Source organism: Aspergillus fumigatus, chromosome 6 (genome assembly GCF_000002655.1).
Source record: "Aspergillus fumigatus Af293 chromosome 6, whole genome shotgun sequence".
Lineage (NCBI taxonomy): Eukaryota > Fungi > Ascomycota > Eurotiomycetes > Eurotiales > Aspergillaceae > Aspergillus > Aspergillus fumigatus.
The window spans coordinates 1738186-1750236 of NC_007199.1; the positions used below are offsets into that span (position 1 = coordinate 1738186).

Sequence of the window (12051 nt, forward strand, 5' to 3'; positions counted from 1 at the left end):
CAGAATGGGATTCGAAGTAGGGGGTTTGTCAAGAGTCCTAGCAAAAATTCAGTCATAGTTGGATGCTCTTGATGAAGCCTCCCATTCTCTGTTTACAAGGTGGCTTCACAGGAATGGATTTCACGTCCTGTTCCAGCGACATTGGATGGCTATATGACTTCTTTTCTCCACAACTTGCTTTCTTTAATGTATGGCGTAGAGCAGACATGTCTCTTCCTTAGCAAACATTGCATCGTCTCTCCTTTGCTCCTGCAGACGTCATTGACAACACATTGCTCCAAGCAAATGTGAAGGTGTAGGGACTAGTCGCTATGCTCGCTTAAGGACCTGCAACAGCTCACAGCCCACGCACAGTGAAGAAAGGAGCGAGATAAATTCCTCGCGATTCAGTGTTCTTCTTGTCACCTCGCGTTCTCCTCCTCCCGCGTCGCTATTATCCTCTTATCCCAGGTGCACATAGCCTTCTGATACCTCAGGCCTCTTCTTTGCTCTTTGCAATCTTCCTCTAAGAAAGAACAAGTGAAAGGAATGTTTCTCTTTCAGGCTCAGTCCTAAACTTCATCTCATCCGAGAGACATCACATATAATGGCGGTCGTCAACATGCCAGAGGGAGGCAACGAACCCCAGGAAGACCCCATCAGTGGGGAACTTTACCAGCTTGAGATAGAACGCCAGGAGGCGGAGCGTGACCACGACATCAGGGAGACTCGTTCCAATCGCACTCGGCCTCAGGAAGAGGACGTCCCTTGGCTGATGCTTTCTGTCGACGAACATCCGAATCCTTATTCTAGTGAGCAGAGCTCTGATTTCGGCCTGTACTCAGCCACGGAACCGATCAGTTCAGCCAGGCAACAGATCCCACCTCCTCCGATTGGACCCCCTCCGCCCTATCCTTACGAGGAAGTTGAGCGTAATAGAGGTCCCTCGCGTGGTTCGAACTCGAACAGAGAATCTCGCTCTAGGCGTTTTTGGAATCGTCTTCGTCGATCTGAGCGCAGGGCTCCTCCTGTGGTATCTATATGCTTTCCATCCGCGACTTGACATTGCGTTACTGATATGGCTCAAATTCAACAGCGCAGCATTCTACGCCGGATCCCACGTCAGACTGGACATCAGGCTCGTGCCGCGAGTAACGCCCGTGAGCCTCCGCCATACTCTCGTTTTGAGCCCTCTGGACAGAATCACGAAGACGACGATAGTGACTTTGAGGAATTCAATCGACTTCTGAACGCTAGAGTTGTGAGAGTACTCGCCCCCGGCCACGATCGTGCCTTCGACGAATTCAGTCAAGTTCTGAACGCTGGAAGAGCTGAACTGCGTGCACAGAGAAATCAGCTAGCATCAACGCAGAATCCTGCAGACAACGACATCTACAGCGACGTCAGCCAGTACTTTCAGCTTCTGAGCACTGGACAGCTTCCAGAGAGCGATCACGACGAGCCAGGTGAAAGTGCAATAGACGATCTCGAAGGAGACCCTGAGCTCCCCCCATACTCTCCTAACGAAGAATACACAGGACAGCTGGAAGTCGACCCGTGGGATAGACAAGACCCGTGGGACTTCTATCTGGCTGCTATCGAGGCTGGACAAGATCCGCTGGAGGGACAGCTAAGAATATTCCCTGACCTGCTCGAAGTGCACGACGAGTGGCTCCGCACTATTGAGCGCAATTAGTGCCCCCGTCAACAGAGCGGCACCCTGATTGTGTGTAGTTCATAGTCTTTCTGAGCACTTTTCCGAGTTCTGCTGGTGCTTGCTAACGGACCCCAATTTTTGTCATCTGTCATAGCCCTCTGCTGTTGTATCATAGGGAAGAATAAAGCCGGTCTGATTTTTTTTTTCGAAGTCCTCTTCACACAGGCTAACAGCCATCCTGATATACTTTTCAAATTCCGCACAGTTTGGCACCGTCCTGCGCGGCGTAGAAGCAATGGGGAGAACTTCGTCTGTCAGACGCAGGAGGGATCCGCCACCCCTTCACTCCAGAGCTCCTCCCTCTTCCCCTCCACCATCCACTGCATCTGAACAATCGGTCGAGACAGAATGGAAAGAGATAGCCTGCCACACGGCAAAATGCGACATGTGCAACACACGCAATGGAACGGGCATGTCCCGCTGCGAGGGATGCGGCTGGCAGGCATGCTACAAATGTATCCTTGCCAACGGGCCCAGTCGCACACATCGGGGAAACGGGCGCGTCCATACAGGGGCTATCGACCAGGTTCTCGTTGCCCGTATGAGACGCGGCAGGGTGACGGTCAAGAGGGAGGAGGATGACGCAGGCCAGTTGAAGAGGAGAAAGTCAAGCAATCTCAAGAGGATGAAGAAAGAGGAGTCTTCTTCAAAGATACCAAGCGCTGCTGATGATGAAGTCTTGATAGCGGCTCGGAACGTTTTCGCGTTCAGTATTGAAGCCATCGGCTTGGCAATCCAGGAGGATGGCCTTGTCCGAGAACATTCGCCAGGGGGGGCTACGCATCGAGACCAGGACGTTGCGAATTTCACGAGTATGACCAGTCGAGAATTGCATGACTATGCCCAACAACAAGCCAGTCATGCTCTTCAAACCTACCTTGAACGCAGGGCCAGAAAGACGGATGCTCCCGAGATTGGCACCTTCTCTGTGACTCAGGCAAATGTTGACGAAACCATCTTAGCGGAAAACTCGAAGGGTTGAGCCTAAGCCGACTGGTCGATACAACTTCCGATTACTTTTAGGTACTAGGTGATTGTCAGTGGGCTATTCGATATTTCAGCTAGATAGCATTTATCATCTCGTCCCCCGAGATCACCGTTCGCGGTCAACGAGTGTGTGTAGAGGGTCTCACATAGACCTTGAGTAGGACGCTAAGAGTAAGCGGGATACCCTATGGATTGTGACGATCTCTTAGAACAAGAATTGTAAAGTAGTTGAGAGATGGGGAGTACCTCTTGCAGCCTGTATGGTTTCGTCTACAGGACCCGCCTGTCATAGATATCGTAAAGAATGAATCCAGACTTCAAATGGCTTTATTTCCAATCGGTCGACTAATAATATTGTACATTTTTGAAAGGGGAGGTATCCATAGTATACAGGGAAATCTAAAGTCCGAAAGCTACAGGAGCAGATCGTTTGCCTTCAGAACATGTGATCAGAGCAGTTTCATAGCTTGTGGGCGGCTTGTGCAGTAGCATTGCGTACCGCTTGGCCACGAGCCTTTGCGGCCATCTGAAGCAACTTAGCCGTCCTAGACGGGTGCCAGATACGGCTGCCCAAGACCAGCACCCAGGTCAAAAGGAAGAGACTGCCTGCTTGATGAGCAGAGGCAAGAGGAGTAGGGACAAGGTAGAGGAGGGTGGAAATGCCTAGACCGACTTGGACCCAGGCAAATGCAACCACACCGTGAAGGCCCTTCCTGGCGGCAGGTGGAAGCAACCGCTTCATGGTTGGAGAGCGGCGAGAATAAGCCCATAGAGCCATAATACTGGTAAACGTGGTCATAGCCATGATACGATGGTCCAGTTGCACAAGAGAAGGGTTCTCCAGCATGTTGCGCCACCAGAGGTCAGACCGGTCTTCGTGCCGTGAATAACGCTCATCAAGCAACTCGGATTTGGGAGGAGCCAGACCATTGCCCATCAACGGGAACTCATTGTAGATCAGACCAGCATCCAGGCCGGCAACTAGGGCACCGGACATGGCAGTGGCAAAGACCAGCAGGGCCAGACCGGCAACAGATCGGCGGAAGATCTTCAGTTTGGGGTCACGCAGCGAGTCCAGGAGCTTTATTCCAGCTTCTGGGTCAGCCAGGAGCCGATGAGACCGCAGGATAGCAAGACCGTTCCAGAGCATGGCCGTGTAGCAGATGAACGCAGCCCCAAGATGAGCAGTCAACCGATACTGACTCACGCGGGGGTGGCTGCCTTGCGCAAAAAGGTCTTCCTTGAGTCCGGACTTAACCATCCACCAACCGATGAAGCCTTGGAAGCCGATAAGACCCGCGATGCCTGCTAAGCGTAGCGACATGGGCTTGCTGACCTTCTTCTTTGCGACGAAATAGATAGCCGGAAGCACAAATGACAGGCCAACAAAACGACCCCAGAGCCGGTGAATCCATTCCATATAGTAGATTGACTTGAACTCGGAGAGATTCATATTCGGGTTCAACTGCTGATATTCGGGGGAGGCACGGTACTTTGCAAACTCAGACTCCCAGTCTTCTGCATTCATGGGAGGGAGGGATCCCGTGACGGGACGCCATTCTGTAATACTCAAACTATTCAGATAAGGTCAGCAAGTGTCGCTCAAATTGGGATGCATAAGGCAGAACGTACCCTGATTCTGTTAACCTTGTGAGTCCACCAAAGACAACAATACCGAATACGCTGGCCGCACTCCCCAGCAGCCAGTAAGCCACAATCTTGTCAGACACTTTGGGAAAGCTGGACTTGGCTTGAGAAGCTCCGTCCTCCAGCGCACCGGCCACGGCTGATCCGGCGACGGACCTCCGTAAGATAGGTGAGAAAAACTTTGTGGCTGTCACGCTGAATGCCTTCGGAGTTGCATTAGAGGACTTTTGGCCGAAGGAAAGTCCAGCAAACTGCTTGCGAAATAGGGATTTGGTTGCATATGTCTGGGTCCGTCCGAGGCATTGTCGGCAAGTGAAGAAATCCTTGGAGAACCGGGGCGCGAGGCTCCGGAACATAGGCACCGAGCCTCCTAAAGAAGCCATGGTGATGCCAATAGCAGGGGGAGTCAGTGCTGAACTCCCTGTATGTACAAAGCCGAGAAGAAGAATGGAAGATGAGCTTTCGAGACCCTCGAATGATCGTTGTGGACGGAGATCGGAATGGCCGAAATGCCGAAGGACCAATCAGTATTACATGATTCGATATCTTGAATGAGGACTACTTCAATATAGCAATAACAGGGATCGTCCAATTGTCTGCTTACATCGGAATCTTGTGAAAGTGATCCCATATGATTAGCACTTAGATTAGGTCAATTAACTCTCATTTACTTTATCAATTGCCCATCCAGTAGGAAAACGACGCGCACTGGATTCTCCAGGAACCCATTGTTGACGAGCAACAAGACAATCGCCGCCTTGGGTTTAGCGCCCTTTCAGATAATATCATCATCGCAGGTCAGGCTGATCTCCATAGATCAAGACCTAGACTTTCAAGTTCGTTCTGAAGCTGAATCAGCTCATTCCCACCTCCGGAGATGTCCTACGCGGTTGAGACCAAAAAGCGAAAGTTTCATCGAATGCTGGAATCTTTGACCAAGCCATCGACCGTTGAACCCGCTGCCAAAAAGATCCCCGCATCTCCGTCACCAGCTCGCGAGCGTCTTCCCGCAGATCTATCCATCAAGAAGGTCCGACTGAGCGATAAAGATGAAAGCAACTTCGCGGCTGTCGGAAGGTCGATATTAAAAGCTCGAGCTAGCTCCAAAGGCTCTACCATTTCGTCAGCAACACGCCCTAGCTTCGTCCCATGGGACCGCGAACGCTTTTTGGAGAGATTAGAGACCTTTCGCCGTGTCGATCGATGGTCTCCGAAACCGGCTGTAATAAGTGAGGTTGAATGGGCTAAACGAGGATGGATCTGTACAGATGTTTCGCGAGTGTCGTGTGTGGGTGGCTGTGGCGGCTCAGTGGTTGTCAAATTACCAGACGAACTTGACGAGTTGGATGGATATGCTCTCGACAAGGTCCAGGAGAGGAAGGAAGTCCGTAAGTGCATGGTACATCTTTAGCTTCAAATAACCGTCCAACTGACTATCCGAAGGTGACAAGCTGGTAGAAGAATATGCGAGTCTGCTGGTCAAAGGGCATGGCGAACATTGTCCTTGGAGAAACAAAGGCTGTGATGGTTGGTCAAGCACATAGTTTCCGCGATTTTTTAGATTTGCTCACTGATCAATTAAGCTACGATTCATCGACTACCACTCACCAACACCGATACGGCAATCGCTAGTCTTCAGAAACGGTATTCAAATATTTCAAAAATTGCCGATAAGCTACCGGCTGAGGATATTATTCGAACACCCGAGTCATTTAATTTAGATGATGTCCTCAAGATATGGCCCCGAGAAAGTTTCAAAACCGGCGATGGGTTGCGCTCCACAGAGTCTCAACGTGAGCAGCAGGATCAATCGCAGGATCAAGAGTCAAGCGAAGAAATTCGTGGAGAGAGCTCTCAGGTGGCACCTGCACCATCGAAACCTATCGACAGAGCTGCCTTTGCGCTAGCATTCTTCGGCTGGGATGCAGTTTCAAACGAAACGGCCGGCTTGGTAGGCTGCAGTGCATGTTTTCGACGATTGGGCCTGTGGATGTACAAGCCGAAGGATAATGGGGATGCCACGGTCTACGACGCACTGGACGTTGCCAATGAGCATATGGAGTATTGCCCTTGGATCAGCGGGAAGGCTCAAAGCGGGACTGGCAGGGCAACAGAGAAGCAGGCAGAGCTAAGAAGCGGATGGGAACTACTTGTTCAAGCACTCAAAGTCAAACACCGCCGGCAGGTCAGATCATCGACTTCCATGGATACCCTGCGTGCTGTCTCGGAGACACCCTCTGGTGACTTCCCGGTAGTGGATGAGGTGAGCGAGGAACAAAAGAAGGCCAGTGATCGAGAGTGGTGGGCGAAACTTCGGCGAATGAGACAGGTGCTGAATGTCAAGTCTCCTCATGCAAAAAAGTCGGTTGTTCCGTGATAGTCGGATTCATCTTCAGCTTGAGTGTCCAATCTGCTGGCGTTTGCGCATTTCGTGTGCCTTTCTTTCGGCCCAACATTAGCAATGCAGGCATGGTGCCATTGGTTCGTCTTTTGATTTATCCATGTATATACCCAGTTCATCTTTACCTGTACATATTCAATCCAATGAAGGTCTTCGCATCTAACTCAATAGCATCTGGCGACGAATTATTCGCTGAGAGTATTCTTTGCTGTCTGCTGCTAGACGATGGCGCCGGATGCGGTAAGGGGAACACGGCAGGCACTAGGCTTAACCAGGGATACCAGAAGCATGAACAGGACCATCATCGCACGCAGAAAAAGCGTTCTTTCTCGTCCTTTATCTCTTCATAATGTTCTTAATCATTGCTGTAAACTCTCCAGAATCCTATGTACGACGCAAATCAATAACCCTGGCGCATCTCCAGTGGCAGCATGTATGATCCAGCCCGGGATAGTTGGGAGGAGCGTGATGGAGACGAAGCTCGGTCTTGCCGGGGTCGCCTCGCCTCCGACCAGCCCCATGCCGTCTTTTCACCTCCGGAGCAGATTCACGGTGCATCTGGGGAAAATAACAATACTACTGATCTGGTAAGTAAATTTTTCTGGTTCATACTGGCTGTGGATGCTTTACTCGTCGAATCTGCGGACTGTTTTCCTAGCGTCCAATTTGGTCAGATTCTGCGCGAGCCATTATTCATCCAATTCCTGATGTCAAATATCAGCTCACTCTAGCTTTAACATTCTGTCGCTGACTTTACTTGAAATGGCAGCAACAACATCCTGACCCTAGTTCAAAGACTACAGCATCCGCGGAAGTACTATATGCGGAGTCACAGCCAGCACAACCGACTACGCAAACTCCTCCCTCTGTCTCAACTCGCATACAATCCCCTGTAGATCCCGCAGCGCAGAAGGCTTCGAATCCACAATCTTTGACATCTACGGCGCAAAATCAATTGAATAAATCAAATACAACCATGGAGAACACCTCCGGTTCGGCGACACCCAAGCCCAGAGCGGATCCGTCAGACAAGCCAAATCGGCCAGTCCAGGTGGCTTCGCCTACCGATCAGAATGGATCTCAGGGTGATAAAAAGAGGAAGTTGCCCGCGGAGGAGAATGCGTCCGAAAAATCGCAGCCTGCTCCAGACCGCCCCGTGTCCAAGCGGAAGCGCATGGAAGAACGACACCAAAAGCTGCGGAAGCGCGGTAGAACACCTCCTTCGGCGTACTCTCGCCGTGACGCAGAAGAGACATCATCAGCTGCCGATCGCAATGGTCCAACTTACCGATCTACCTCACCCCTTCCGCCTCCACGGTCTCCTACACCAGAGGACCAACCTCGGCAGCGCAAGCGGCCCGGTGGTGGGGCTCGGATGGGACTGGTAGATCGGGAGACTTTGCGCCGGAGACAAGAAGAAAGAGAGCGTGCGCAGGTTGAAGAGGCGATGCGGGCGTCCCAGAGCCGCGGGGTGGCAGATGTTGTTCGTCAACACTACAACGCAGTGCCACAGCGCGGAAGGGAGTGGCGGAAGACGGAAAGTAAGATCAAGGGCCTGCGGAGCTTCAACAACTGGGTCAAGAGTACCCTTATCCAAAAGTTTTCTCCGGACGAGGAATTTCTTGCGCGGTTCAACGGCACCAAGGAATGGGCTGAAGACGGCGGCGTGCCTCCGGTAGAGGAAAAGCGACTTCTTGTGGTCGACTTGGGCTGTGGCAAGGGTGGTGACCTCGGGAAGTGGCAGCTGGCTCCTCAGCCGGTTGATTTGTATGTCGGTCTTGACCCGGCAGAGGTATCAATCGTTCAAGCTCGCGAACGCTACAATGGGATGAAATCCGGACGTGGTAATCGCGGCCGGCGTAATCCCATCTTTCATGCCGAATTTCGACCCAAGGACTGCTTCGGGGAATGGCTGGGGGATGTCGACATTGTCCAGCAGGTTGGCATTGATCCCAATGTGGGCCCAGGAGGGTCTGTCATGAGCTCACGGTGGGGCGGAGGCGGCTTTGACGTGGTAGCATCCATGTTCACTATCCATTACGCCTTTGAAAGTGAAGAAAAAGCGAGGCAGATGCTGCGCAATGTTGCAGGCTGTCTGAAGAAGGGAGGCCGATTCCTCGGCGTTTGCCCGAACTCGGACGTGATCAGCGCGCGAGTATCAGAAATCAATGCGAAGAAGAAGGCGCGGCAGGCACAAGCCAAGAAGGAGAAGTCTGACGAGGCTCCTGAGGACGGGGAGGTGGAAGAGGATGACGGCAAGGTGGAATGGGGGAACCAGATCTACCGGGTCCGATTTCCTATCACGCCTCCTGAGGATGGTGTTTTCCGTCCTCCTTTTGGGTGGAAGTACAGCTACTTCATGGAAGAGGCCGTTGAAGAGGTCCCGGAATACGTTGTTCCCTGGGAGGCGTTTCGAGCGTGAGTCTTGGATGACTGCTTTCGATGTGCGAGGCTAAATTTTCCACAGTCTTACGGAGGATTACAACCTCGAGTTACAATACCGCAAGCCGTTCCTGGATATTTGGCGTGATGAAAAGGATGATCCGGAGCTGGGTCCCTTGAGCGAGCGCATGGGTGTCCGTGACCGAGTCACTGGCAAACTACTCATGACGGAGGAGGAAAAGGAAGCGGCCAGTGAGTCTCTCTATTGTGGCCAGGTCGTTCTGTGGCATGACTGACTTGTTCTAGGTTTCTATCATGCATTCTGTTTCTACAAGGTCTAATAGGCTGCATACTTATCTGGCAAGCCTTTAGAAGGCTATTAAATACTCTATTCGCAAACTGTAAAATATACTACTTCATGCATATGCAGCAAGAAGACTAGGTATCGACGTATTTGCTCAGAATTTCGAGCACCGATATGTATATCCTAAATTGGACTAGCGCCGGCGCGTCGCGTCCGTCGCAAATAGTATGACTTCGATCTTATCAGTAGAGATTAATCGCATAGACAGAACTAAGCCACGACCATACCTGAGGAGCTCTGAACCATACACCATCATGCCATAGTAGCTCAGTCTCTCTACGACCGACCACCTGCCAAAAGACTAGCTAAAATGTCAGCAACCCCGGACACAAGACGCCACCGACACACATCACGCAATGACCGCACAAGCACAACCGCAAACAGACACACACAAGTGTCCTCCCGAGCCTCAACCCCTCCCCTCCCCGCATACGAACCGCCCATCGCGCCCCTAAACGCTGCAGGGCACAATGCGATTGTCGGGCTCCTGAACGCGCCGTCCCTGCGGCAGCTGAAGACACACATCCAGCGCGCGGAGGAGAAACTGACTGATTCGGCGGGGGAGGTCAACGAGCGGCTTACGGATGCGCGGGTGCGGTATCAGAAGGAGAGGGCGCGGAAGCGGCGGAAAGCGAATGGGGAGATGCCTCTTGCTGAGGGGGTCGGTGCAAAGCAGGAGAGGGAGGATGGCAGCGAGGATGACGATGATGATGACGGGGAGGAGAGACACCGGCTTGCGCGGTTGGAGGAGCAGGTTCAGAGTGTTACGGAGGAACTGGAGGCTCGGATGCGGCAGACGATTGATGCGGAGGTGAAGCTGGAGGGTTTGAAGGGGGTGCTGGCGGATATGGCCAAGGAGGCGGAGGAGGCTACTGTTGCGGGTGCCGGGGCTAGGACTGCTCAACTGCGGAGTCGGCGGACGAGACGGAGACAAGGCGATGACGAAGGGGATCAGGACCCCGAAGAAGAGGGCGATGAGGACTACGAAGCGACGCCCGAGCCGCAGATGCCTGGTATCCCGCCTAGCCGGCGGCTAGAACAGAAGCTGGATGAGGAGTCGGCGCGGTGGGCAGGTCAATCCTTGACTCAGAGGTACGTACTTGCATAGCCCCATGGCTGGACGAAAGGAAGAATGGCCGAAATTAAAAACATACAGATACTCCACGAACAATGCCTACATCGGCTTCTACCGCATCGTCCACGACGCCAAACACCCCGGCGACGACATCCCACCCCTCCCGCACTCCTCCACTTGGTTCGCGCACATGGAAGATCCCCACGCAACCACAACCTCCACCACCGAGCAGACATCGGCCCGACGCACCCGCCAACGCCGGAGTCCTTCGCCCGCTGACTCGGACGAGATCGCCATCGAGCGCGAGCGCATCTCTCTCAGATGCCCCCTCACCCTCCTCCCCTTCCGGGACCCCGTCACCAGCACCAAATGTCCGCACAGTTTCGAGCGCGAGGCCATCACCGATATGATAGCACACAGTCCCACAACTGTCCCTGGGCCGTCGTCACGCGGCGGCCGGAGAAATCGGATTCGCTCCGTCAAGTGTCCTGTCTGCTCGGTTGTATTGACCGCCGAAGACCTGCGCAGTGATCCTGTCCTGCTGCGCAGAGTGCGTCGCGCCGAAGCAGCATCGCAGCGGGAAGCGGAGGATGACGAGCTGGATGCCGGTGGGAACCCCCGGAGGCGACCTCTGGAAGGGCGCAAGAGTGGTATCACGGTTGCAAGCGATGATGACTCGGAAGAGGGGGGTACCACGTATCAGGAGCCAACCGATGCTGTTATTCGGATCAAGCAGGAGAGGCTGTCGCAGGCTCAAAGTGCGCTATCAGATGATGTGGATGATGACGAGTAGCTCCACGGCTTACTCTTAACGTGGAGTAGTCATCAGTATGATCTAAGACATCTATATTTCCTCGCCGGTCTACGATAGTGCGCGTAACCCTTTTTGGAATGTTATTGAGACTTGGGAGCCATAACGCATAAGCATGAGGACACCTTTGCAATTTCAATGCGCCGAGACAACAGTCCTGCGACCTGCCATGGGGTATATAAATAAGGTACATGCAGAACAAAGCAAAGAAGACTAGAGAGCGCGCGCAATTACAACTCTCCCCATTGCATCTCATAAGATAGCCGAAGAGCCTGTCATGCAAACGATTAGACATAAGACGCGAGAGATTGAACCAAACAGAGACCAGTTGATCGACACGTATAGTCCCGCAAGGTATACAACGACGATGAGTAAAAACACCACTATGGCAAAGATCTGCCTATGTTGTCAAAGTAAGAGAACTGACTTTTGGCGACCATGCTCTCCCAATTTACATCAAGAAATGGTGTTGTCTGTACCTGACTGCGAACACCACCCTCGGCGTATTTTCCGGTCAAGCATCTCTGACGAATAATCGCAGAAAGATTAGGATAAGAACTTGCTAGATGACGATATGTCGTCTGCCTGGACGCCGCAATTTCACCATAATTTCACCGATTGAGTCGGATCTCAAATATCAGATCTGGCGACTTGGCGAAAACAACGAGGCCTAAGACCTCAGTAGCAC

General features: G+C 52.5%; 6 protein-coding genes across 6 annotated transcripts; 5 read left to right on the forward strand and 1 right to left on the reverse strand.

The window, feature by feature from the left end:
• Positions 1-586: 586 nt before the first annotated feature.
• Positions 587-1675, forward strand: AFUA_6G07650 (uncharacterized protein; the record flags this gene model as incomplete). The annotated part of the gene is made up of 2 exons (XM_745563.1): positions 587-1012; positions 1076-1675. 2 exons carry the CDS (start codon positions 587-589, stop codon positions 1673-1675), a joined length of 1026 nt encoding a protein of 341 aa, XP_750656.1.
• A 256-nt stretch (positions 1676-1931) lies between these two features.
• Positions 1932-2874, forward strand: AFUA_6G07660 (uncharacterized protein; the record flags this gene model as incomplete). The annotated part of the gene is made up of 1 exon (XM_745564.2): positions 1932-2874. One exon carries the CDS (start codon positions 1932-1934, stop codon positions 2676-2678), a length of 747 nt encoding a protein of 248 aa, XP_750657.1. The 3' UTR covers positions 2679-2874.
• A 119-nt stretch (positions 2875-2993) lies between these two features.
• On the reverse strand, positions 2994-4805 carry cox15 (cytochrome c oxidase assembly protein cox15). The gene is made up of 2 exons (XM_745565.2): positions 4316-4805; positions 2994-4257 (listed from the first exon to the last, which is right to left on the reverse strand). Exons 1-2 carry the CDS (start codon positions 4711-4713, stop codon positions 3144-3146), a joined length of 1512 nt encoding a protein of 503 aa, XP_750658.1. The 5' UTR covers positions 4714-4805; the 3' UTR covers positions 2994-3143.
• A 402-nt stretch (positions 4806-5207) lies between these two features.
• AFUA_6G07680 (uncharacterized protein) lies at positions 5208-6707 on the forward strand (the record flags this gene model as incomplete). The annotated part of the gene is made up of 2 exons (XM_745566.1): positions 5208-5718; positions 5914-6707. 2 exons carry the CDS (start codon positions 5208-5210, stop codon positions 6705-6707), a joined length of 1305 nt encoding a protein of 434 aa, XP_750659.1.
• A 455-nt stretch (positions 6708-7162) lies between these two features.
• On the forward strand, positions 7163-9454 carry abd1 (mRNA (guanine-N7)-methyltransferase; the record flags this gene model as incomplete). Its single annotated transcript, XM_745567.1, has 4 exons — positions 7163-7318; positions 7501-9149; positions 9199-9365; positions 9420-9454. The coding sequence occupies 4 exons, from the start codon at positions 7163-7165 to the stop codon at positions 9452-9454; spliced, it is 2007 nt and encodes a 668-aa protein (XP_750660.1).
• Positions 9455-9787: 333 nt separating this feature from the next.
• On the forward strand, positions 9788-11345 carry AFUA_6G07700 (SUMO ligase MMS21; the record flags this gene model as incomplete). Its single annotated transcript, XM_745568.1, has 2 exons — positions 9788-10569; positions 10634-11345. 2 exons carry the CDS (start codon positions 9788-9790, stop codon positions 11343-11345), a joined length of 1494 nt encoding a protein of 497 aa, XP_750661.1.
• Positions 11346-12051: the final 706 nt, after the last annotated feature.